The 26,038-nt window shown below is 39.4% G+C and overlaps 2 protein-coding genes and 1 long non-coding RNA gene across 15 annotated transcripts in view; 1 reads left to right on the top strand and 2 right to left on the bottom strand.

The window, feature by feature from the left end:
- The window catches only part of PLXNC1 (plexin C1), a 141,821-nt gene extending 127,700 nt beyond the window's left edge, over nt 1–14,121 (top strand). The window contains exons 24-32 of one of the 3 annotated variants that reach the window (XM_060306606.1): nt 2,790–2,844; nt 5,270–5,301; nt 5,401–5,508; nt 6,579–6,742; nt 8,527–8,674; nt 10,162–10,302; nt 10,399–10,473; nt 11,023–11,107; nt 11,634–14,121. In XM_060306606.1, the coding sequence (XP_060162589.1) occupies nt 2,790–2,844; nt 5,270–5,301; nt 5,401–5,508; nt 6,579–6,742; nt 8,527–8,674; nt 10,162–10,302; nt 10,399–10,473; nt 11,023–11,106 (807 nt within the window). In that variant the 3' untranslated portion in view covers nt 11,107; nt 11,634–14,121. Of the gene's footprint in view, nt 1–2,789; nt 2,845–5,269; nt 5,302–5,400; nt 5,509–6,578; nt 6,743–8,526; nt 8,675–10,161; nt 10,303–10,398; nt 10,474–11,022 lie in introns of all 3 variants that reach the window. The other 2 variants (XM_030856388.2, XM_060306605.1) reach the window with 2 other exon arrangements.
- Nucleotides 1,182–10,946, bottom strand: LOC115853019 (uncharacterized). Its single transcript, XR_004039365.2, has 3 exons — nt 9,990–10,946; nt 5,218–5,394; nt 1,182–3,016 (listed from the first exon to the last, which is right to left on the bottom strand). It is a non-coding gene; the product is annotated as an uncharacterized lncRNA (long non-coding RNA).
- Nucleotides 14,122–14,743: 622 nt separating the features above from the next.
- CEP83 (centrosomal protein 83) overlaps nt 14,744–26,038 on the bottom strand; it is a 135,680-nt gene continuing 124,385 nt past the window's right edge. For 7 of the 11 annotated variants that reach the window (XM_060306608.2, XM_030856379.3, XM_030856380.3 and 4 more), the window contains 3 exons: nt 18,895–18,998; nt 16,918–17,107; nt 14,747–15,936 (listed from right to left, as the gene is read on the bottom strand). In XM_060306608.2, coding sequence (XP_060162591.1) covers nt 15,832–15,936; nt 16,918–17,107; nt 18,895–18,998 — 399 coding nt within the window. In that variant the 3' untranslated portion in view covers nt 14,747–15,831. Of the gene's footprint in view, nt 15,937–16,917; nt 17,108–18,894; nt 20,735–26,038 lie in introns of those variants that run through there. The other 4 variants (XM_060306610.2, XR_009565565.2, XR_009565566.2 and 1 more) reach the window with 4 other exon arrangements.

The following is a 26,038-nucleotide window of genomic DNA, read 5'->3' as shown; positions in this document are numbered from 1 at the left end:
GAGTATTGGCGTAACACTCATCAGGGTCCATTTGGGATTCATTCTTTGACAATTACCCAGAATGAATCACCAGCTTCCTTTTTTAAAAAGGTATTTATTGGCTTAGAAACAGAGCATATCCAGCTCTTCATGGGGAGGAATTCTGTAACTATGTTCAAACATTCTCATAAACTCGGCGTCTGAGTATTGCTAGGGGGGTGCCTGCACAGAGCGTTTACTTTAATTGCATCAAATATGGAGGAGAGCTGACAAATCAGCCAACAGGGTCGCTCAGTGAATAGCTCAAGGGGAGAAGAGAGGACGTTTGGTAATAATGGCAGAGTCCAGGAGCTCAATAAGAGTTTAGAATCCGTGCTCGAGATACTTTGCAGAGGCCAGAGGGCCCCTGCCAGCCCCTGCCCAGAGCCCCCTCCCTACAAGATGTCCTGAACACCAGGAGTTGGAGGCCTCTGGCCTATACTTAGTGGCTGGCTGGACACGGCTGGCTGGACCCTGTGCTCAGGGGCCCCCTCTAGGGCTGGCTCTCGTGCGTGTTCCTTCCTCTGTGGGGACAACCTGCAAGAGATTAGGCTTTAATCCTTTGGTGTTTGCTGAACAGGTTTGTACATTCTGATAACCGGTGTGCTGCAGGCCAGAAGAGAAATTCTAAGGTTCTACTTTTTTCCAAGCGGAGGGAGGCCAGGTCCAAATTAATATTAGAATTCAGAGCAGCCTTCGCGCTTTCAAGTGCGATGTTCAGAAATGACAGGGTTGATCTTTCAGCCACATCCCAGAATGAAGGTGAAGATTTGTGTATCCCTGACCTGCCTCTTCTTATGGCCCATTTGTCTTACATTTTTGTGGACCAGCCCCTCAAAAGAGTTTACTCCTCCCAGGAAGCAAGGCCTGCTCTCTTGTCTCTCCGCATCTAGTCCCCCTTGGCCTGAAGAGGCCTTCTTCCCCTGGTTGGGTGTGGGGAAGGGGTGCACAAAAGGCCATTGGGGCCCGGCTTCCACGGTCCCGAAAAGCCTCAGATGAGAACTCTTGACCTTATCTCCAAAAGAGGCTATACATTGGTGTTGAAATTGTGTGTCAGTGTGGTAAAAGCATTTATTTGTCAACTGCGTACATTTAAAATCTGTGACAGTTTTTTAACAGCTGTGTTGAGATATAATTTATATACCACAAAGGTCACCTCTTCAAAGTGTACAATTCAGTGGTTCTTGGAACATTTGTGGAGTTGTGCAATCATCACCACAGTCTAATTTTAGAACATTTTCATCAACTCAAATAGAAACCCTGAACTCATTCAGCGTCATTCCTCATTCTTCCAACTCCTGTTTTAGGCAACTAGTAACCTGCCTTCTGTTTGTATACATTTGCCTATTCTGTACAGAATTGGATCTTTTGTGCCTGGTTTCTTTCCCTTAGCAATGTTTTTGAGGTCCATTCATGTAGCATGTGTCAATACTTCTTTCCTTTTATTGTATAGCAATTTTTTTGTAGTGTATTCATTCAGCAGAATAATAGTAATTTAAAAAGGATGAACTACTGGTCGCTGCAACACCACAGATGAACGCTGTAGACCTTATATGGACCCCATGCTGAATGATTCCATTTACATGAAGTTCAAGAACAGATAAAACTAATCAATGGCAATGGAAGTCAGAAAAGTGATTACCCCTGGATGAAGATGGGGTGCTTACTGATTGAGAAGCATAATAGGGGTACTTCTTGGGACCTTGAAATATAATTTTATATCTTGATGTGGGCGGTGGTTACACAGTATGTACTTAAGTGAACGTTCTTGAGCTGTACACTTAATAGTAGCACTTTCCTGTAAGTCATGCTTCAATTTTAAAGTTTTTATTTAAAAGTACATGCATTTTTATGATTTTTACAAGATTCTTTTAAAAAATAAGCAATACCTGCAGAAAAGAAAACAAATTGTAAGTGTACTACTGGATGAATTATAAAGTGAGCCTATCTTATTTATAACTTCCACTCAGATCAAGAAACAGAGCACTGTGGGCACCACAGAAGCTCCCTCCTGGACGTTCCTAATCACCACCCCCCTTTCTCTTCTCCAAACAGTTAAATCATAGTTTCGACTGTTTTAGCTAAATGAGAATGGAATCACACGGTATGCATTCCATTTTGTCAGGCTTCTTTGGCTCACCGTTCATCACTGTGAGGTTCATGCATGTGGCAGGTAGCAGTAATTTGCTCACTTTCATTGTTTTATCATAGCCTGTTTTATGAATATACCCCAAATTATTTATTCATTCTACTGTTGATGGTTATTTCCAGTACGGGGTGTTTACAAAGTTTATCTCAGGATATGTACAGGTGTATACCTAGATGTGAAACTGCTCTGTTACCAGTTTATAGGTTTTTGAAAACTTGTTTCAGCATTTCTTAATATAGTAGTAACCCCCAAAATGAAAACGGCCCGAACATCTCCTGTCCCCTAGAAGCTGAGATGCCTCCCAGCACAGCTGGGTCCTCCCCTGGTCCAGGGCTGGCCCACCTCCTATCGGCCCCACAGCATCCTTTGAGCACTTGCCTCCCTGCATCTCATGGCCTCGGTCTGCCACCTTCACAGGACCGCAGACTCTTTGAGGGCAGAGACAGTGTCTTGCTTATCATTATAGCCCCAGCCTCCAGTGCCCAAAACATAGGAATTCTTAATAAATATTTGATAGAATAAGTGAGAGAATATAAGATCCACCCAGCCATCTAATTCCTGGGTAAAGTTGAGAAATACATCAAATTTTGAAAACTCATCTATTTTTTATCTTTGCTTTCAGATATCAAATGGATCCTCTATAAAAGTTTTTAAGAAGATAGCAAATTTTACTTCAGGTAACAGACATAATGCTATTAACCTTTTGTTCTCACCCCACTTTATAAAGCATCACTTTTTGCCTCTCTCGGATGTACTGTCACAAAGATGAGATTGAGTGGTTGCCAGGTAATTCTCTGAGAGAGTGGAGGAAAGCATTTAGATCTGTTTCTGCTCCTGAGAATGTGAAACCTGCAAAGAGGGGGACAGGAAACTGTAAACAGTGGTTGCCCCGGCTGCCCGACACTGAGGAAGTTGCTGTCATTAACCACCCTAAGCTCAGGGCAGAATCTTAGCCACTGTAACTCTTTTCCAACTCCTCAGTAGGATGGGGGCTAACCGAGGGGATCCCCCTGGCAAGCTGAGCGAAGCCCGCAGATTATCACACAGCCCTGGAAGCTCTGAACACACAAGATAATTCACTTAGCCCAAATCTCCTAGTGACAGACCAACTACAGAGAGGGCTTTGTGAAAAATTACTAGGCCAGTCTCTGAACTCTCTTCTACCTCCCCGCCAGCCTTGGGGCAGGAAAACACTGTGACAGTGCCTTGAGGAAATCCCTAGGTCCAGGTTCCAGGTTTGTCTCCAGAGAAATTATATCCACGCAAGACAGTCAGTCCTCAGCCCCCAGAAAGGTTCTGGGTCTCACCAGCAGGACCTGTTCACACACACAGCTGGAGGTGGGACTTTCTGATTCCTGGATTCAGTGCTAGGAGCAGCCTGGTAGGTCCCAACATCTGGTGAGTGCAAATGAAGAATGCAGGGCTCCCAATTAAATAGGATAACTTGGTAGGTTGTAGGACACCCTGTGGGGAACCCTGCCCACCCCACATTCCCCCATCCATCATTACGTCAGGCTATAGTGAGAAACCACCTTGCAGAAGGCGGCTATCTTTCTGGTCTAGGGGGATTGGTGTCTTTGTGCTGTTAATAAGTGCAAGAGCTGTGTATTTTAGGCTTTAATGACTGGTTTTTTGAGAGCCTGTTATTTAGAGATCTTGCATTTGGATCACTTAATGGGACTTCAAGGCAGTCAAAAACACCTCTGCTTCCTCCCTGTCCAATCCAGTGGACACTGGATCACCCTCCAAACCCTTGCCCCTCTGTCCTTTCATCACCCACTGCGTGACAGTCCCAACCCAGCCCTGGATGAACCCAACTTCTCACCTTTCCCGACCCTACAGCTGGGCAGCCACAGGGGAAAGGCCCACGACAGCACAGTTGGAGTCACAGTAAATTCCCGTCTTGACCAGGACCCTCCACGTAGCCTGTTCCCCCCCGTGCTTCTGCTTCTCGAAGCAACCGACTGTGTTCTCCATAATCCCACCTTCTCTCCTCGAAGCTCTGACCCCCCACTGCTCCCCTGACTATCAGCAGATGACTTCACCCAGTGCTTCACAGAGAAAACAGAAATCAGAATTCCCTCGACAGTGTGCACTAACCCTGCCTCCCTGCCTCTGCCATTCCCTCCTCCTTGCTCCCCTGACATTCCAGGGCTGCCCTTCCTCCCAGCAAGGCCTGTCTCTCACCTGGGCTTTGGATCCCACCCTCCTTTCCGACCTTCTGAGCATTCCTACGCCACCACCAGCGATCTCTCCTCTCACCTGCGCTTGCTTTCCTTCACTCGCTACTGTATTTTTCCACAAGCATTTCAAGGTATTCTAGTCTCTAATCTTCAAAACAAAAAACCAAGTGCTTTAATCCTTCCCTTCCCTGCATTTGCCACTCCCTTCACAACCTCGTTTCTTCCCAGAGTGTCCTCACTCTGTGCTGCTCTCCCACCTGCTCTATGACCTCCGCCTTGCTGCCCTTCTCTCAGATCCGAGATCGCCTTCTCTCCCACCACAGGGCCTTTGTACCCATTCTCCTCCCCCACTGGCCTGGCTCATTATCCATTCATTTAGGTTCAGTCCCGACATCCCTTCCTCAGAGAACCTCCCAGGCTAGGTTCGTCTCTTGTTACATACTTTCCTAGCATATAATTCTTCTCCACAGTTCTTATCACAAGGATATGAATTAAATAATTAATTGTGTAATTAGTAAGTCTCTCTCATTGGCTAGGATGTGAGTTCCATTAGGTGAGAGCTAGGTCTGTCTTATTCATTGCTGTTTGCCCAGTAGCCCCTGGCACACAGTAGGTGCCCCAGCTCTAGCTGACCTGAACCTCTCCTACCCCACCCTGAAGTGATCGGTCAGCCTGTTCCAGGGACAGGGAACCTGCTTCCCACTCCAGTCCCTGGCCCATCCTGTCTTCAATAATGTTCTTAAGGTCTTAAGACACAGCAAGGAGGTGGGGGGGGGGGGTGTAGCTATGAAGAGCTCAAGTAGGAGGGCTCAAGTAACCTCTTCTGTTTATAGCACAAATGGGGCATCTTATGAGAAGGCCAGTTACCGTGGCTGTTGTTTTAATGGACTGTTTCTCTCCCTCTTTCTGTGGCGTTCAGATGTGGAATACTCAGAAGACCACTGCCATTTGGTGAGTTCAGGCTTTCTTGTGCTCCTGCTGAAGCGGATGCCTTCTGCAGCACGAACGGTCTCCTTGGGTAATGCTTCTTCTACTCTGTCTTCCCTTTAGATTTTACCAGATTCGGAAGCATTCCAAGATGTGCAGGGAAAGAGACATCGAGGGAAGCACAAGTTCAAAGTTAAAGAAATGTATCTGACAAAGCTGCTGTCGACCAAGGTAAACTCACTGTTCTGGGAGCGCTTTTACGGCTACCTTGGGGGTGTATGATGTGTTTGACTTCATTTCCACTGAAGTGTGAAAATGCTACAAATCCCTTGTGCCTTCTAGCAAAGCAAAATGAAAGTTTGAATTGTAAACACTTCCTACCCCCTTCTTCTTCTGTTTTTACAAACTGCAAAGATAAAGCACTTTACAAATTTCCACCATAACATCTTCAGTCAGGGATTTAATATTGTTCCCAGTCTCTTTACCCACCATTGCACTATTGTTATATTTTTAGGTGGACAGCATAATTATTCCTTTTTGTTTACTTGTTATTACAGGTGAGCAATAAAACTCCCTCTTTGAGTTGCAAATAAAATGAAGAGGGGGGAGGTCATTTTAAAACTAAGAATTCTGTTCACATATAAAAGTGTCAGATATGAAAGCCCATGGAATACCAAATTGGGAGCAAATTTTACTTTATCTGGCTTTTAGTGGGATTAATGGAAGTCTGTGGTGATCCTTTTTTTTTTTTTTTCTGAAATGACTCGCAATGTAAATGCTATTATCTAGTGGGTAGAGGACAGCCAGAGCCTCTTGATTTTCTCATCTGTCCCACAGAGCTCTGCCTATTTTGTTTTAGTAGAACACTCAAATGCTTTGGAAAGTACACAATAAAACCCTATGATGGAAATACATGCAACAGGAAAAGTTCTGGGAACCGAGCAATACCACTTGAGTTTTTCTAGGCTGAACATAATAAAAGCCAACCGTCTGGGGCTTCTTGGTTTATGTATACAGACCTCCAACTTACATTTCAACTGCTAGAGATGTCTAAGGTAGCCTCCCTGTTGACTAAACAGTGTTATCAGCAAGAAGCTTATGAAGCAGATCTAAACCTGGGCATGGATTTTCAGGACCTTTGTCTAATACTGTGAGTGTTGGACTCATTTGTCGATTTTACATACTTTATCTTCAGCTTGTTTTTCTCTGTTTTGTAACTTAGATTTCATTTTTCATTGTGTTTTCAAAACCACCACCCTATTTTTTTAAATCTTCCAAGTCTGATGTGCTCTGTCTTTCAGGTGGCAATTCACTCTGTGCTCGAAAAACTTTTTAGAAGCATTTGGAGTTTACCCAACAGCAGAGCCCCGTTTGCTATAAAATACTTTTTTGACTTTTTGGATGCCCAGGCTGAAAGCAAAAAAATCACAGATCCTGATGTTGTACATATTTGGAAAACAAACAGGTGGGAACAAACAGTAGGTGATTACTGTTTTCAAGAACCTGGGTCAGAATCTTAACTAAAAGAAGGGCATGGATGGTTATAGAAGGATTCATTTATCCCTATCTTAGAGTTTTTTGGTTTGGTAAGCTATCATGTCAAAGCAGTTTCTTGTTTTTACTATTTTTAAACAATAAACAAAACCATTCCTGTGCTGAGACTCCTAGTCTTTAGGACAAAGAAAATAATTATCTTTAAACAAGTTTAGCTTGACCAGTAAAAGATGAGAAATTAATATTTTGTGGTTTTATCATACAATTTTCCATTAGAGAAGACTCTTAAATTTGTCCCTCAGAGAATTACTCTTTGCGGTTTCCAAGCTGTCTATTTTGTATAGAAATTTCTCCTTTTATTTGATCAAATGCCATGAGAATTAGTCAAAGGGGGGGTGTATTTTGTTTTGTTTTTTAATACTTTAAGCTGAGGCAAGGCATCCAAATTAAAATTTCTCCTCAGTAAAGAAACATGGCTCATTACCTCTAATTGAAATACTCTGTGCATGAGGTGAATGAGAGTTAGTTATGATGTAATAGAACTTCTCAGTGCAGCCTCAAGCCCTTCTAAGCATTGGGGTGAAGCCAGACCATTTTAAATAAGTGTTAAAAGCTCCAGGTCTATCCTAAGTCTCTACTCTGGCTCCCTCCCTCCCTTTGTTCTAGCCCCTCCTTCCCAGGCCCTGCTTCTCCCAACACCAGGCTCCGGTGCTGCAGGCGACAATTTCACTGTGAAGACAGCAGCACACGAGCAGGGGCACTAGTCAGGACAGGAGAGGTACTGAGAGGCCCAGCAGCCCATATGATGGAGGGAATTAGCTAGGCCACAGGACCCTGAATGACTTCCAAGTTCATATGCAAATATCTGAGTGCCGACTGTATACCAAGTACTGTTTGTTAGGTGTTGGAGATAAAGTAATAAACAGACAGAAATCCGTGTTCTTACAGCGCTTGCATTTTAACAGGTAAATTGTGGTATGTTAGAAGTCGATTAGTGCAGTGCACAGAGTGGGGAAAAAAGGACAGAGACAGGATAGGTGGTCAGAGGCCTCAGGAGATGACATTTGGATCAGGTCTTCAAAGAGGGCACAAACCATGAGGCCGTCTGGGGCAAGACCGTTTCAGAAAGACAGACAAAAGCGAAGTCCTGAGGCACAAGCCTGCCTGGTATGCATGAAGAAGAGGAGTGACGAGGCCAGTGGAGTTGGGGCGAGTAAGGTGAAGAGTAGTAGATGAGGGCCCAGGCCTAGGTCATGCAGGGGTTTTCTCCAGAGAGGGGTGGAGAGCCACAGAGGGTTTGGAACAGAGGAGACACAGGACCTGATTCTGCTAGTACCTGTGGGAGAATTAACTTTTGGGAACTGGGGGGTAATAATCTAGGTGAGAGATGACAGTGGCTTAGGCCAGGGTGTAGCACTTAGAGGGGGTGAGAAGAGGTCAGGTTCTAGAGATCTGATGAGACGTTCTCATTGGTAACCATTAGCTAATATAATCTGGAACTTTTTGTGGAGAAAGTTCTTGTCTTGTCAAGGGCCACTTTCAGACTTCTCCAGTCCTCCCTTTCAGTAGCTCTGACAGTTTAACCCTTTCTTGTGCTGAGTGACGCTGCCATCTGTTGCTTGGTATATTTGGCAAAGCAGACTTGCATACTTCAATGACAAGGACAAAAACACCCGTTTACAAACTGTGATAAACAGAGCATCTGCCTCATATGAATGGCTGTATTTGAAGAGAGATTTCTCTCTTTTGGAACAGCCTCCCTCTTCGCTTCTGGGTAAATATCCTGAAGAACCCTCAGTTTGTCTTTGACATTAAGAAGACACCACACATAGATGGCTGTTTGTCAGTGATCGCCCAGGCGTTCATGGATGCGTTCTCCCTCACAGAGCAGCAACTTGGAAAGGTAAGGCCCAGCTTTAGGATTTCCTGTATGTATTTCTGTCTTCCTCGTAAACATTCAAATAATAAACCATACCAGCTAAAAAGAAAGTCAGTGATAGTCACTGAAAATTTGCTTTTCTTCAAAAAATCTCTCATTTATTTCTATTTTTAACCTAGTTTAAGTGAAAACCAAAATAGATCATCTCCACCCTACTGCAGACTCCACCTGTGAAAACCTTTTGTTTTTCTTTGTTTCCTAGAAAAATCATCTACAGGCACTAATAAACTATGAACCCGAAGTATGAAACTATTGAAATTTGCCTAAATTAATTCCAACTGAATATACCTAAAAGCGTCTATTTGAATACAACAAATTTCTGATGGGGAAGAAAATCTTGCCTGAGATTTCTAATACCTCTAGTTTGTCAGTTTACAATCAAATCAATATTGTAATAACACCCTGAAAGGAATTCAAGGCAAAGATCAGGATGAGGCATTCTGTGCTCTGGGGAAACTGGCAGAACTGGCCCTCAGTTAGATATTTTCAAGAGAAAATTTTATGAACTCAGTTTCTTGAATCTTCCCATACTTAGTTAATGGTTTTAGTGCATTTCTAAGATATCTGTTCCTCACAAATAGCAGTAAACTTCAACCAAGATGTGCACATTTGACTGCACATCCCCCTTCCCTCAGATCACATATACAGGCCTCCCCCCCTTACCTCTTCCAAACAGTGCTCACAGCTTTCTGAGAGGCTATCTCCTGGGTCATAATCCTCAGGTTGGCCTGAATACATTTTTCCATTTCTTTCTTAGATTGACTATTTATTAATTTTTCTTTGACAGTAGATGTTAATTTTGTCAAAATTATAACTTTTAAAAACAAATCTTCATTTAAATTTTAATATCACTGTTAAAATTACTTAAAAACATTCGAACTGCCAGGGAATTTTTGCAAAATGAGACATCAGAGCCACCAATACTAATGACCATGCTCTTTCCTGAGGACACTGGAAGAGCTTTATAATCTAATAAAATAGAAGGGACAAGCAGGAAAATCTGCCACTGCCAGTTACCTACCACGTTCATGGTTATATAAAGGGCTCAATCAGACCCACACTCAAACCTTTTATAAATGCCAGAATTCACTGGTGGGTGAGGATGAGAGCAAACGTTTTAATTCAGGCTTTTTACAACTATTAGTAATGAAGTATGATTGCAGTAAGTTCCATTGTTACAGTAACTCAAAATCATGCAAAAATAATAATTTCAGTTCTTTTATAAGAGGAAGGCATAATATATTAGCATTTAATCTGCCTGAAAATAACAGTGACTCACCAGAACTATCTGGATAGCAGTCAGTCAGGCAGTCAACAACGTTTATGAAGGCCTGCTGTGTGAAGAGTCCTTGTTACCACGAGATAATCGTGGTGGAGGTTCAGCTACACTGGTACTCTTATAAATTCCCTATGGTTTTTTAAAAACTCTTTTGGCGGTGGTTGTTTTTCAGGAAGCACCAACTAATAAACTTCTCTATGCCAAGGATATCCCAACCTACAAAGAGGAAGTCAAGTCTTATTACAAAGCAATCAGGGATTTGCCTCCATTGTCATCTTCAGAGATGGAAGAATTCTTAACTCAGGAATCTAAGGTATTGTTACAAAGTAAAAAGACTGTATTTGGATATTTCTTAAAAAAAAAAAAAAGCCACTTGCAGAATCTCTCAACAAGGCTTTATTTCTTTAAGAAACATGAAAATGAATTTAATGAAGAAGTGGCCTTGACAGAAATCTACAAATACATCGTAAAATATTTTGATGAGGTAAGATTTTAAATAACATTTTAAAGAATAGATATGAATCAGTCACCAGAATTTGGTTATAAAGCATTCTGTAGGTCTCAGGACAGCTCTGGCATCCCAAATGGCCAGAAAGGGAGGCCAGGAAGCCTGTGTGAGATGGGGGATCCTGGCACCAAGCCAGACCCTGCGCGTGGCTGCTGCCCCTCATAGTTTTATTATGCTGCTCGCCTTTGGACCAACCATTTACATTTGAGTTAATGGGGCCTGTAGCCATACTGGCATACTTAACTTTGATGAGTAAGTAGTGGTCCTAATAAAAGGGGCCTGCTTATGCTTGGTTGTAATCTGCTAAAATGAAAGCTAAGCTTGTTAAATCGCCTAGATTCTGTATTCAGTAGTTAAAGTATGACATATTTTCTAACTTAAGCAACTATTTCAATAAACCATTCTCCTTTATGATTAATCCTCCTTAATCTGGATTTTTTTCTTTGGGAATTCACACAGACACAGTCATCAGATGCGCTGTTTCCAAATATGTTAATTCCCCCTTCCCTGATTCCCCCCACTCAGTCATGCTGGGACAGGCTATCCATGTCAATGGTGAGAATAGCTCACCAATTCCATTTGCTACTTGAAGATCAAGTGAAGCACTAAGGTAGGGTAGAGGCAATGAGTTCCTTGAACATGATAAGCATCCCTCTTTCCAGGGGTCAGGGGTTAGAAGGGAAGCACTGGGGAAGGGAGGGGAGAGGAGGGACTACACTGCCCAGGAGGGGAGGGGAGGGGAGGGAAGGGAAGGGAAGTAGACGTCTCTGACCAGGATGCCCCTGCCTGCTGCATTTAAGAAGAAATACTTGCCTGCATGTTGGCTGCCCAGGAATGCTTGCTGTGCTTGGAATGGCTGTAACATAATGCATAAAACAGGGCCTTGAAATTCTGGCCCTATATTTATAAGCAAATAGTTTGGAATTTCTTGTGAGCTTCTATTTTAAACCTAAGCGTTGTTGATCCTGTGATAATGACTTAGCAAAACAACTTGCAAAGTGAGTATTAAATGATTGAAGAAAATGTTGGCATCTGTTTCATACAGATTTTACCACTCACAGCATCAGGAATGCAAAAAAAAAAAATTGTAATGCTAAAACCACAATATCTAAAATAACTGTTCTAATTGTCAACAGATTCTAAATAAACTAGAAAGAGAACGAGGGCTGGAAGAAGCTCAGAAACAACTCTTGCATGTAAAAGTCTTATTTGATGAAAAGAAGAAATGCAAGTGGATGTAAGCACTCTGGGGCCTGGCTTAATCTGGTAAAGTTCTTCAGACGACTTGGGAGCAAAATGGCTGCTTAAGCTACTCTGTGTCGTTAATTTTTTAAGTTTGCACATAGGTTCCACTTTGAGCACTGTCTTTTTTAAGAGAGCAAGGCACATGCACAGCTTTTAGAAAGCATACCAAGCACTGTGCCTGTGTGTGTACTGTGGGAGTGCTTCTGTACATAGAGTTGGAGTGGTTGTCACAAACAGCCTCCTTGTTCACAGAGAATACAGGGCCAGTAGGCAAGGGTCGGTATTGTAACTACAGTCTCCACTTAAGCACAATGATATACGTGGTTTTGTTTGAAAACTACAGCTGTGTAGCACTTGTGACTACACTGCACCTCTGCAGACAAGGGACATTGCCAGTGATCAAAACAAAATGTGAAATGAGTCATCTGGAAACAAGGTAGGGGTGTTAGGGCAACCTTGAGGACTTGCAGCATTGAAACTTTCCCCGGTAGTTCTTGGAAAAGCTGACCGCAGAATTTGGTAGTGTGTACACTTAGCATTTGTGAGTGTGTGTGTGTTTTTAAACCAAAAACTAACAGTGTTGCAACATTTTGAAAGGGCTCGTGTTTTTTCAGTGGTCACCGACTGTACTCCATCAAACTCACCTCCATTTCACTAAGGAACTCTAAAGCAAGGAGAGGGAGTAGGCTTCTTTAAATGCGACAGCATTTTACCCAGACACTTTAAAGTATGTACGTTTTCTTCATTTTATTTTTTTCATATTAAATGTATTTGATAGTGGACAGGTTGGCTATTGTAAAAAAAAAAAAAAAATCAGTAGCTTCTTTCTGTCTAAACAAACACTTCGATCAGAACTGTCTGTGGAAGAGTGACTCACTCCTCTAATCCTACATCTCTATATTACTATCTCCTTGCTTTAGATTTCTGGTGAACCCTGTGGTTATAAATACTTGTGTGTGATTAAAAAAAAAATACATTTTACATTTCATGAAATTGCTGTTCACACTGGAGTATTATATATGAATATATATATTTGAGGCCCATGGCCTGAAAAATATTAGTATACAACTTGGTATCTTAGTCTTACGATGTACTTTTTGAGAGTATTCCTCACAAGAGAAAGAGTTTAAAAAAACCTGTTTTATTCATGCCTTTTTTTAAAAGAATTCCCTATCTAGTTATACTGTAGTCTTTTTATTGCTGATTTTTTATTCCTGAATTTTTGCTGCTCATGACCAACTTTAATACCACTGTGTTTTCCTTCTATTAAACCAGAAGTAAAAAGTGTAATTGGCAACTCTCAAACTTTCCTTGTGGCACCTTTACCCTTGGTGCTCAAAATCCCAGATTGAGGAAAGAAATTTTTTCAAGTAGCAAATAAAACATTGATCACACATTCCTTAAAATCATTTACCAACACTGTATGGGATATCAGGATTTAAATGTGAGTTTGTCTTAAATGAATGCAGTTCTTTTTGCTCCTCACTCTCTGGTAAAGAGTGAGAGGTGACACCTCACAAACTGATCAGAGAAAATAAGCATTTATTGCCCTGATTGATAGGCACCTTCCCAATCCTGTCGCTTTCGACTATTATCTGTCCAATGGACACACCTCAAAAATACTACCAAATAGGTTACTTATAAAGGTGAGAGGTCTGGTCCCCATCTAAGGCTGCTATAGTCTTGATGTGAAGGGGTTCACAATAGTAGGAGAGTTGAGAGCCAAGGGTAGGAGAGTTGCCCAGAAGACTTCCCTTCTTTAGGGTACAGAAATGCTAAGAAATCTCAAAGGATCAGTTACAGCTTTATCTAAGTATTCAGTAAATGCTACATGAGGGTGTCCCTGTCCAGCTCTCTGGCACATGAGTCCTGTGTGGAGACTTACCTTCTTTTCCAGGGACTGTGCTGCTGGGAACTTTGGGCAAGTCACTTACCTCTTTGTGCCTCAATTTCTGTATAATATTTCTAACCTACCTCACTGAGGTGGTGTGAAGATTCACTAATGTATGTAGCGTGTTTGTCAATCCTCCAGTGAAGAGCACTATCTGGACCACATTAGCCAAATGCAGTAAATGGCCAAATTAGATGTGTGCTGAAGACAATCAGTCACTGGGTCTATATTAAACAGCAACCAGAGAAACAAATGGCAAACATTGTCTATTTTCAAGTTTCTTTGCATATTTTTTTGGTGCAAAACCATTTATAAACAACTTTCTTTTTCTAACACTAGTGTCTACAGCAGCATTTAAAAATTAATTCTGTTACCTTTTTCTGTATTAGGGATTTAAAGTCTATTTCTTATTGTATACCTGATTGAAGCCGTTCTTGGAGATGAATGTTTTAAATGTCTATATCCAAAAATAAACATTTTGATGTAAATGTGGACTGTTTTTGTCTTTTTCCTCCTTCAAAATTTCTAGTTATAATAGATTTTTAAATTCTGAGTGGCTCCATGGAAATTAATTATTTTTCGAAAACAAAGTGTCACTGTATATGCTCTGTAAATTAGTAAGTAAATCTAGTTTCTTCTAAATGATGTTAAGGCTGTGCAAATTTACTCCTGGCCTCCACTATCAATTAACTTTGACTTTTGAATGTGAGGACTACTGGATAATGAACATTCCACTTAGTCCGGCAGACTTGAGCTTTGCCTTGTTGACGTGAAGTTAGTTATTCCAGCAGAATGCCTTAAAAATGTTACATAAAAAAGCAAATGGGGGGGCTTCCCTGGTGGCGCAGTGGTTGAGAAGTTCGAGCCCTGGTCTGGGAAGATCCCACATGCCGCGGAGCAACTAGGCCCGTGAGCCACAACTACTGAGCCTGCGCGTCTGGAGCTTGTGCTCCACAACAAGAGAGGCTGCGACAGTGAGAGGCCCGCACACCGCGATGAGGAGTGGCCCCCGCTCGCCGCAACTAAGAAAGCCCGCGCACAGAAACGAAGACCCAACACAGCAAAAATAAATAAATAAATAAATAAAATTTAAAAAAACCGAAAAGCAAATGGGGACTTACCTGGTGGCACAGTGGTGAAGAATCCACCTGCCAATGCTGGGGACACGGGTTCGAGCCCTGGTCCAGAAAGATCCCACATGCTGCGGAGCAACTAAGCCCGTGCACCACAACTACTGAAGCCCGCGCCCCTAGAGTCCGTGCTCCACAACAAGAGAAGCCACCGCAATGAGAAGCCCACGCACTGCAATGAACAGTAGTCCCTGCTCCTGCAACTAGAGAAAGCCCACACGCAGCAACGAAGACCCAATGCAGCCACAGAAATAAAACATTTATAACAGTTTGGTTAGATCCAAAACAGGAGGAGGAAAAGTTAAAAACCAGCAATATTTCTAAAGGGACCCCACTGGGTGCAAGTTTTACAATGAATGGCCCTTGTTTTATAGAGCCACAGGATTTAATTTGTACTTTGTTATATTTCCTATCAATCCTAACCCAACGAAGCCAAAATTAGTGAGATCTTCTACACTGTATGGTTAAAACAAAATTAAACACAAAACAATGCAGTTAGAAAAATGTTAAGTTCTTTAATAAATTATGTGCACACAGCTTTTAGAAAAGGTAGTGTTTTATAATATATATCTAGATATCTTATTTTTTTATACTAACTTTAAAATTGTCATTTTTCAAGAACTAGAGGTTTATAACTCATATATAGTAAACCAGAAAATGTTCACTGACCCTGTTATTGCCAAGCATCTCAAAGAAGAGGAAGAGGGAATTCAAGATGGGCATGTTTTAGGCAAAATGCCAAAAAATTCAACAAAGTAAGATTAATAAAATAATTTAAAAACTTGATTCCCTAATGAGTTCCTTTTATTCATTTATTTCACATTCTCAAAGGGTTGTCAATAATATTCTAAGTATCTCTGAAGCTGCTTTAGTGCTTCACTTATCATTAGTATAACCCTAAAATCCTGACATTCATTCAATACATCATGTACTGGTACCTTCTCTTGAGGCACATTCAAGTGTTTTGGCAAACAGTAATGAAGTATCTAAATACCACATACGTTAGAACTTCAAGCCTTATTGAGTCACTGATTTCATCCCTTTTGATCTGCCTTTTCTCCAAGAAAATCATTCTCCAGGAAATCCAAGTTCCTCTAGTTGTTTTCTTTGTGTTGTTTCTAGTTCTTCCAGTCTTTTGCGAAGTAGAGAGAGTTCTCTTTGATGCTGCTCCTCCTTAAAAGCACAGAAAGAGGGAAAAAAAAGAAAAGAAAAAGCACACCAAAAAAGACTTAGAAAAACTGGTGGAAAAATAACCGTTAGGCTGTGGCCTCAGTGCCTCTTTTATTCAGGCCTGCAACACCTGGCAAGAAAAGGATGACCATTTTAGCAGTCTAAGAACACCAGCATGGTCTAGACTACCAACTAGTCCTTGCTTCTCTCCTGCCTCTGGCTGTAGCCTTCAGCAAAAACCCAAAGTCTGTTCCTCTCGAGGTGTAAAATTCACCAGGGAGTGAATTAGATAATAGTAATGTAGGGCCCAGCTGTACTTATATGGCAACTTTCTAATGTGATGAGAGTTTAATAGCAGTTTATTATATAAACAAAGCACTTCGTTTGAGATTCAATTCGGTGACTTACAACATTAAAAATCTTCAGTGCTTTCAACATTACAAGATGTCATTGCTTAATAACAGTTCATCTTCTGAAAATCATCCAATCAATTTGATTCCATCAACATCTCAGGGATCTGATAAAGTAGAACCATCTCAGGTTTTGGGATTAGATTTAGGTGTGAAATTCAACTCTCACTTAGCTATGACCTTAGTCAAGTCACTTCACCTCTCTGACTCAGCTTCCTCACCTGCAAATTGGGAATACCAATACCTTCCCTCAAAGCATTTTTCATTAGGATTAAATATTGTATGGAAAATACATAGTGCAGTACATTTGCGTAAATGTTGGTAGTAATTAGCATTGTATGAGTGACTACAAACTCAACAGTTATTCAAAGACTTATCAGTTAAGCTTCTTCCTTTCAACTGCCCAACAGGAGACTTTACTCCTAGCACCATCGCTAAAGGATAGGATAGACTCAAATCCACTATGCCTCTCAGCAGACTTTTCTGGTAAAGATTTAGGTTTTTAACTATTTAAAGAGGTAAAAACGTATGGAAATAGTTATCTAACTTTCTTCCCTAAAATAAATGCTCATACCTGCATATGAGGAGGAAAGGATAGTTCCATGCCTGGAATCACAGTTGGTGACTGAAAGCTTCCAGGATTGATGGATGCTGTTGAAGGTATGTTAGGACCCAAAATTAAACTTCGAAATTCATTATGTCTTCTCTGTATATCCTTTAGTCTTTTTTGAAGCCTTGTATGTTCTTCAAATGGAACATTTTGTCTTAAAAAGAAAAAGTGTTTCTGTTGTTTAATACAGTTACATTCTATTGAAGAACGGTATGAGTCATAGAACATAATTTTAATTGGAAGAAAAGAATTTCTAAATTATAAGATTTATCTATATATAATATACACATAAAATTTGGTTTATCTAGAAAGATAAACAGAAACATGATATGACATCTTAATTATATGCGTTATTGTTGGCCCTGCAGGCTATCAACTGATTTTAAAGTTTTATTTGCCAATTAATCAAAGATTAAAAATCTTTTGATACTTTTACTTTCATTTCCACTTTACTCCACCAACCCATGAATCCTAAAACTAAAAGGAGACTCCTTAAACCAAAAGGGTGCCTTATTTTACTGCAGGAATCAAATAGAAATAGAGAAAACGCCAGGCTGAATCTTTTTTTTTAAAGGGAATTATTTGTTTGTTTATTTATGGCTGTGTTGGGTCTTCATTGCTGCATGTGGGCTTTCTCTAGTTGCAGTGAGTGGGAGCTACTCTTTTTTGGGGGGGGGCTACTCTTTATTGCAGTATGTGGGCTTCTCATTGCAGTGCATTCTCTTGTTGCAGAGCACGGACTCTAGGGCTTCAGTAGTTGTGGCGCACGGGCTCTAGAGTGCAGGCTGAGTAGTTGTGGTACACGGGCTCTAGAGCACAGGCTCAGTAGTTGTGGCGCACGGGCTTAGTTGCTCCACAGCATGTGGGATCTTCCTGGACCAGGGCTCGAACCCGTGTCCCCTGCATTGGCAGGCAGATTCTTAAACACTGCACCACCAGGGAAGCCCTAGGTTGAATCTTATGAATGCCATTTTTGTAGGTGAAATATGGTCAATTTTCACAGATCACCACCTTTTTGGACATAAATTTCCTGACGATCAATCACACCAGTAATCAAATATAGTTTCAAAACCATTCGAAGTTCTAGGCCATCTGTGCTATAGCTGCCCAATCTTGAATTGGTAACACCTCCTCCATAACCATTAATTTTGAAATATTAAGTTGAATTTTGTTTTAGAATGAATTTGGTGGCTTCTTACTTTGGAACAGAGAGTATTACAAAGTTGGCATTTATTCCACAGTCTAGAAGCCTCTTGGATGTTCTAAAAAAAACACAACTGTTCACATTTTGGTAATAATTATACCCAAGAAGACCAGTGCACATTATAAAAAACATCACTGCTTGCTATACAGGCAATTCCCGTTACAGAAAAGTCTGATACTGTCTAAATGCTGAAGACAACTACTAATTACCTGAATTTGAAAAGATTTTATTAACTTGAATCACATGGGTCAGACACTGCCACTACCACTATCTTAATATGGTAAATCTCTGCTAAAAAATGCTAATGATGCAGATTATTAGCTGTGCTTGGATGTAAATGAAAAACCAGAAGCTACTGCCCAATATTTTCCATACCAAAAAATAAAAAAACTGAACTTTGATTCAAAGTTGTGGCCACAATTTTAGAACTTGTAATCACTAAACTGTCTCGTCTCAGCAGCAAGGATTCACACCACTCCTGGCTACCAAAGCCAGTGACTGACCTCTCCTGTCAGTCCCAACTGTAATACAAATGCATGTGTTAAAGACCTTTTGGTTTGAAGAAACATTCAATCAGAAAAAAAAAAGCAAAGATAATGAATTAGGAGTCTAATGCATAGTTTTAGAATTCTTTTAAATGTATATTTTAAAAGAAACCCAAGTGCACTATACTCAGAAACAAAGTTGTATAATGTCAAAATAGCCACATGGGGTATGTATACATACAAACACATTACCTATTTAACACCTGATTTTCTGTTTCTAATTCTTCTCTCTTTGCCTCCAAGACTTCTACCTTTTCCTGCATTCTCTTCAACTTGTTTTCATGGAGAGATTTTCTCTAGAAAAAGAGAAACAATTAATATGAGCAAGTATGGTAATACATACTCTCCTATTTGAACAAAGCTATATAGTGAATATTTTACTCACCAAAAAAATTTTACTTAGAGATGAGTATTTTCAGGGAATACTAGGAGCAAAGATTAGTAGATATGATGCTTACTAAAAATTTTAAAGGTAATAAAACACAGATCTACCTCATATCCTCAACGTGACAAACAGAACCATTATAAATGTCAAGCCAGAAAATTGATATCAATAAGGAAATTGTGCAAATAAAAAATCTAGGAAGGGAAGGAGTCAAGTTTTACTAATGAGTTTACCTGTCACCTCATAATCGTGACTGTTCATTTTCCCAGACGATTATCATGGGTTTAAAACAACTATAAATTTAAAATTTAAAAGCATGTTTGCAACTGATAAATTGCTACCAAAGTAGTAAATTAAAGGATCAGACAGATAAGATTGATTATGGATGCATCTCAGTTTGAAAGCATGCCTTTCTAAATATTAAAAAGAAAAAAATTTAAACTTCATAAAGGGAAAATTTTCTAATATGGAAAAATCTATGTATAATGCAAAAGTAGTAAATGAAAAAAGGTAACACTTTTTCAGTTTTATAAACAGGTCGTTTTTATTTTATTTTTTACAGAAAAACACCTATAAATGTTGACCCTCACTTAGTAGCTCCAGACCTTTTAGATTTCTGGTTTCTAACTCTTTACCTAAGTATAACAGGCTTACAGAAAAATGCACATAATGTAAATGTAAAGCAAAATGTAAAACCACGAAGCAAATGCTGGTGTTGTTACCTCACAGGTCAAGAGCACTGCCGTACCAAAAGGGCCCCTACCCTTCCCTCCTTTCAATCTCTACCCCCTCTGTCCTCTGAAAAGGTAACCAACTAATTTACTTCCAAAGCTGTAGTTTTGTGTATTTTTGAACTTCATACAAATGGAGTCACAGTGCACATTCTTTTACAGATGGCTTTTTTCTTTCACTCAATACTGCGAGATTTATTCATGTTACTGCTTACGGGTATAGCTCATTCATCGCCTACCCTGGCCCAGGAACCACCCTTCTGTCCTTTATTAGCACAAGTATGTATATATGTACAGGTGACTCAGGACTCTGTCTATTCATTCACCTGCCCACATCAAAGAAATCATACACTATATACACTTCTGTTTCTGGATTTTTTGGTGGTTGTTCAACATTTTATCCCTATGACTAAGCCATGTTATTGCATGTCACAGTTCCTCTCTACTGTTATGCTGTTATCCATTTTACAAACACACTATATTTTATCCCTTCTCCTACTGATAAGAATTTGAATTGTTTTCTACTTTGAAGCTACTATGAATCAAGTTTTATGAACATTCCTGAATATGCTTTTGGTAGATATATGTCCTCATTTCTCTTTGAGTATATACCGAGGAATGAGTCATACAGTATACATATGTTTTATCTTTAGTAAAAACTGTCAGTTTTCTAAAGTGGTTCTAACTAATTACTAATTACAGGCCCACCAGCAATATACAACAGTTCTAATTGCTCTACATCCTTACCAACACTTGGTGTGGTCGGTCTTTTAAAATTTTAGCTACTCTGGTGGAATAGAATAATATGTCACTGTAGCTTTAATGTGCATTTTCCTGTTAGCTAATGAGGGTGATTACCTTTTCTTATGCATACTGACCATCTGGATTTCCTTTTTTTGTGAAGTGTTGTCTTAGTCTTTTGCCTGTTTAAAAAAAATTTTTTTTGAGTAATCTGTTTCTTATTTGTAGGAGTTCTTTATATATTCAGAATACGAATCCTTTGTCAGATATTTGTGTTGCAGATTGACCTTCTCTCAGTGTGTGGTAACATTTTTTCCCATAAGAGTGTCATGTTATAAAAAGAAGTCCTTAATTGTAATAAAATCCAAATTATCAACCATATCTTTTACAGTTAGTGCTTTTTATGTCCTGTTTAAAAAAACTTATCCCAAGATCTTAAGATTTTCTCCCCAAGTTTTTTTCTAGCAGCTTTATTTTTTTACTTGTCACATTTGGGTCTGTGGTTCATTTTTATCTAATTAGGTTGGGTTAATGATAACCAATTGACTCCACATCATTAAAGGACTATCCTTTCCCTATTGAAAGGCAGTGGTACTTTGTGGTAAGTCAGGTGTTCATATACTATTCCTGGACTGTATTCTGTTCCATTTGTCTGTCTGTCCTTATGCCGATACCACACTGTTTTAATGACTGTAGCTTAAAGTAAATCTTGATACCTAGTAGTGTTAAGTCCTCCAGCTTTGTTATTTTTCTTCAAGATTGCCTTGGTTGTTCTAGTCCTTTGTACTTTCATATGAATTTTAGAATCTACTTTCCAATTTCCACAAGGAAAACTAATGAAATTTTGATTAGGACTGCATTCAATCTACAGATCAGTTTGGGAAGAACTGACATCTTAATAATATTGAGTCTTTCAAATCAAGCGTGGTATAGTTTCCCTTTATCTAGGTCTTCTTTACTTTTTCTTAGCAATATTTGCCTATCTTTTATTAGATTTGTTCCTAAATATTTTATATTTTTTATGCTAATGTAAATGGTATATATTTTATTTTCTAATTGTGTATGTAAAGAAAGAACTGATCATCACAGAAATGCAAGTCAAAACCACAATGAGATTATCACCTTACAACTGTCAGAATGGCTATTCTCAAAAAGACAAGAAACAACAAGTGTTGGTGAGAATGTGGAGAAAAGGGAACTCTCACGCACTGTCGGTGGGAATGTAAATTTATGCAGCCACTATGGAAAATAACACGAAGGTTCCTCAAAAAATTAAAAATAGAACTACCAGCAATTCCACTTTTGGGTATTTAGTGAAAAAAAAACCAAAAACACTAACTTGAAAAGGCATATGCACCCCCCATGTTCATTGCAGCAGTATTTACAACAGCCAAGACATGGAAGCAACCTAAGTATCCATCAATGGATAAATGGATAAAGAAGATGTGATACACACACTGGAATATTATTCAGCCATAAAAGAGAAGAAAATCTTGCCATTTGTGACAACATGGATGGACCTTAAGGGCATTTTGCTAAGTGAAATAAACCAGACTGAGAAAGAAAAAATACCACATAATCTCACTTACATGTGGAATCTTTAAAAAAAAAAAATAAAATAAGCTCAAAGATACAGAGAACAGACTGGCAGTTGCCAGAGGCAGGGACTGGGGGCTGGGTGAAATGGGTGAAGGAGGTCAGAAGGTACAAACTTCCAGTTATAAAATAAATAAGTTCTGTGGATGTAAAGTACAGCATGGTGACTATAGTTAATGATACACATTGCAATATTTGAAAGTTACTGAGCGATATCTTAAAAGTTCTCATTACAAGAAAAAAATTCTGTAGCTATATATGGTAATGGATGTTAACTAGACTTATTGTGGTAATCATTTTGCAATATATATATATAAATACCAAATTTTCTCTATGGAAGGTTTTAAATTAAGGAGTCCATTTCCCTAATGGATACAGGACTATTTAGATTTCCTAATTATTCTTGTATTAGTTTTGTTGAGATGTTCAAGGAATTTGTTCATTTCATCAAAATTGCATAATTAACACAGTTGTTCTTATAATAGTCTTTTTGTTTTAATATCTATAAGATGTATAGTGATACCCCTTTTTCATTCATTATATTGTCCATTTGTGTTTATTCATCTACCTACCTACCTACTTTATGAGGAGTTTGGGGAGAAGCCATTTTATCAATCTTTTCAGATTGATCAGCTCTTGGCAAGTTAAATTTTCTATTGTATAACCTCTGCTTCATTGATTTCTGCTCATGCCTTGCGGAGGCAGATGAAGATGCTGTTAAATCTATACATAGAGTTCATAATTCAGTTATTGTGTTTTTTAGTTCTAAGCCTGCCATTTTAAAAAATGTCTTCTAGTTTACTGATCAATTCTCAAGCATTTATTTCTGAGCATCTACAACACGGTAATTTTAAAGTCTGTATCTGATAACTCCATTACCTGGATCCCCTATGGGGGGTTTCTTTATATTGACTGTTACTTCTCTTGATTTTCAATGTTATTTCCTCATGCAGCTATTTTTAGAATTATTATTATTAATAGAAATTTGTTAAAATTGATAAACCAATACTGATACATTATTATCAACTAAAGTCCAGTTTACATTGTCACTCTTTGTGTTGTTCAGTTCTATGGTTTTGTCAAATGCATACTGTCCTGTACGCACTATTGCGGTATCATACAGAATAGTTTCACTGCCCTAAAAATTCCCCGTGCTCTACCTATTCATCCCTACTTCCTACCCCACAAACTGTCAATCACTGATTTTTTTTCTGTCTCCATAGTTTTGCCTTTTCCAGAATGTCATATATTTGAAATCTTACAGTATATATAGTCTTTTCAGACTGGCTTTTTTCATTTAGCAATATGCATTTAAGGTTCTTCCATGTCTTTGCATGGCTTAATAGCTCATTTCTTTTTGTCACTGGATAATATTCTCTTGTATGGATACAGCAAAGTTTTTTAACCTTCACCTACTGAAGGACATATTGCTTGCTTCCAACTTTTGGCAATAATGAATAAAGCTGATACAAACGTTTGTGTGCAGCTTTTTTGTGTGTGTGAACATACATTTTCAACTCATCTGAATGAATACCTAGGAGCATGACTGCTGGACCGTATGGCCAGACTACATTTTAACTTTGTAAGAATCTGCCGAAGTGTCTTCCAAAATGGCTGTACCATTTTACAACCCCACCAGCAATAAATGAAAGTTTCTATTGTTCCATATCCTTACCAGCATTTGGTTCTGTCAGTGTTTTGGATTTTAGCCATTTTAATGGATGTGCAGTAGTATCTCTGTTTATTTTTTATTTAGAGCTAGACACTACATTTTAAAAACTGAGGAAATAACTGAAGCCTACAATGCTAGTTTCCCTTAAAGCAGATTTACATTTGTTTCTTGCAGGCAGCTAGGAACACTAACAACAGGGGTTAATTTAATCTAATTTTAAGGACAGATGATCTGAAGCTGTGCTTCAATACTTGCAAGGGCCAGGCTATTTGCAGTTAGTTCACTCTTAGTCCAAGGGCATACCCCTTCATGGTCTCAACCCACAGCACTAGTAGACTCAGACCTGAGACCCTCTCTCTGGCAGATTCTGAACTCCAATTTTTGGTCCCCAAGCCCTATGAGGTTGTCAAAAGCTTTGCTTCACTTCTCAGCCTCTCAAGCTGTCTCTTCCAGAACTGGCAGCTTCCTCTAAGGGAAAAGCAGCCCCAAATGCTGAGCTCACCTCTCCAGGTTTCCCATCTCTCCAGGATCTTGGCCTCTTAATTCTTCACTGCCCTTCATGGAGATATTTTTAAAAATATTTTGTCTGATTCTTCTAGTTCTCATGTGGAGAGCTGATCCACATATTTCCTAGTCTGTCATTATCAAAAGCACATGCTCCTTTTAGGTATTTTAGTTCAACTAACAGCAGACATTTTAAAGATCGAAATGCTTAATACTTCATTATTATATGATTATATAAACCTGCAATCTTAAAATCTAGTTCTATTTCTCCATTTGTACTGCTCATTTAAATTGTAGTAAAATACCAATTTTTTCACTATCATCTTCAAATCTTAAGCATGTATATTTACACACACACACACACACAGAGTGCACACTTAACTGGGCCCTATATTAACCATAGTTAATACAAAATACAGGGATTTCTGAAGGGAATTCCAGTCATAAAATACAAAATCTTGAGAAAAGGCTTTTTTAGAAAGGATAAGAAATGAATTAAGAAGAATCTGTAATTCTATAGGAATGTGGATTCCCCTGATGGTTCTCCAGCAGGGGAACTGATGGGTGAAAGCATTGTTTTGAAAAGATTAATATGGTATCAGTGTATAGGATGGACTCTGAAGTTTGCCTCTTAAGAGGCAAATCTGGAGATAAGCTTCCTGAAGACAGGGTTCAGGACAATGTTGCCCCATCCTCATCACTGTAAAAACAACCAGCCATTTACTGAGCACTACTCTTTGCCAGGAACTGAGTTAGAATGCAGCAAAAGAACTGGATAGCTGGTTGACTAGTAGACCCAATGAATGCCTTAGACCCTAACATTATAATCATTTCTTTGCAGCACCCTCATTATCTTGACCCAAGCCAAGCCTCCTTCTTCTTCTTCTAACACACACACACACACACACACACTGACCGGTCTCACCTTAAATTAACCAGCACTAACTTCAAATGGGCCCCCCTATTGGTACCTGGAAATCCTACTAATTTCCCTAATCCAATCACTCTCCCAAACTCTTACATTCTTTCACAACTTCTTGTCTCTTCTCAAATCTGTTAGACCTCCACTCTTCACAGTCTGAGCTGGTGACCCAGATTCTTTTTTGCATTGAGAAAATAGCAGCCATCAGTACAGAATTTCCACTACATCCATGAATTTATCAGGAACTTACAATCATATATTTTGTCTTTTTTCCAGGTACAATAGATACATTGTGTTTCTATCCCTTCCCTCTCTGAATTGAATCTAATGCCCTTCTGCCTACTAAAAGATATCATCCCTTCATTTGCCCCCTCTTTCTCCTGCATCATCAATTTTCCCCTTGCTACTGAATCATCCTATAATTTCTCCCTTCTTAAAGGAAGCCTTTGCTCCCACAATGCTAGCTATTACCCCAGTTCTCTGTTCTTCACAACAAAATTCCTTCGACAAACTATACTCCATTTCAATCAGACCTGCATACCTACTACTCCACAGAAACAACTCTTGACAAAGCCACCAACAATTACCATATAGTCAAATGGATTCTTAGTCTTCATCTTACTATTTTATCATCTTACCACTGTGAAATAAAATTCATATTTATGGCAAGACAAGAAAAATTTAAACATAAAAATTCTTCTCTGCGCTTTGGCCTCCCCTCTCCCCTCACTGTGCCTTGTGTATCTGCATTATGCATTGACCATACCTCCCCCATCAGCAGGAAT

This window comes from Globicephala melas, chromosome 10 (assembly GCF_963455315.2).
Source record: "Globicephala melas chromosome 10, mGloMel1.2, whole genome shotgun sequence".
NCBI lineage: Eukaryota > Metazoa > Chordata > Mammalia > Artiodactyla > Delphinidae > Globicephala > Globicephala melas.
Note: the sequence above shows the minus strand (reverse complement) of the source record. Positions and strands in the feature narration are given on the sequence as shown.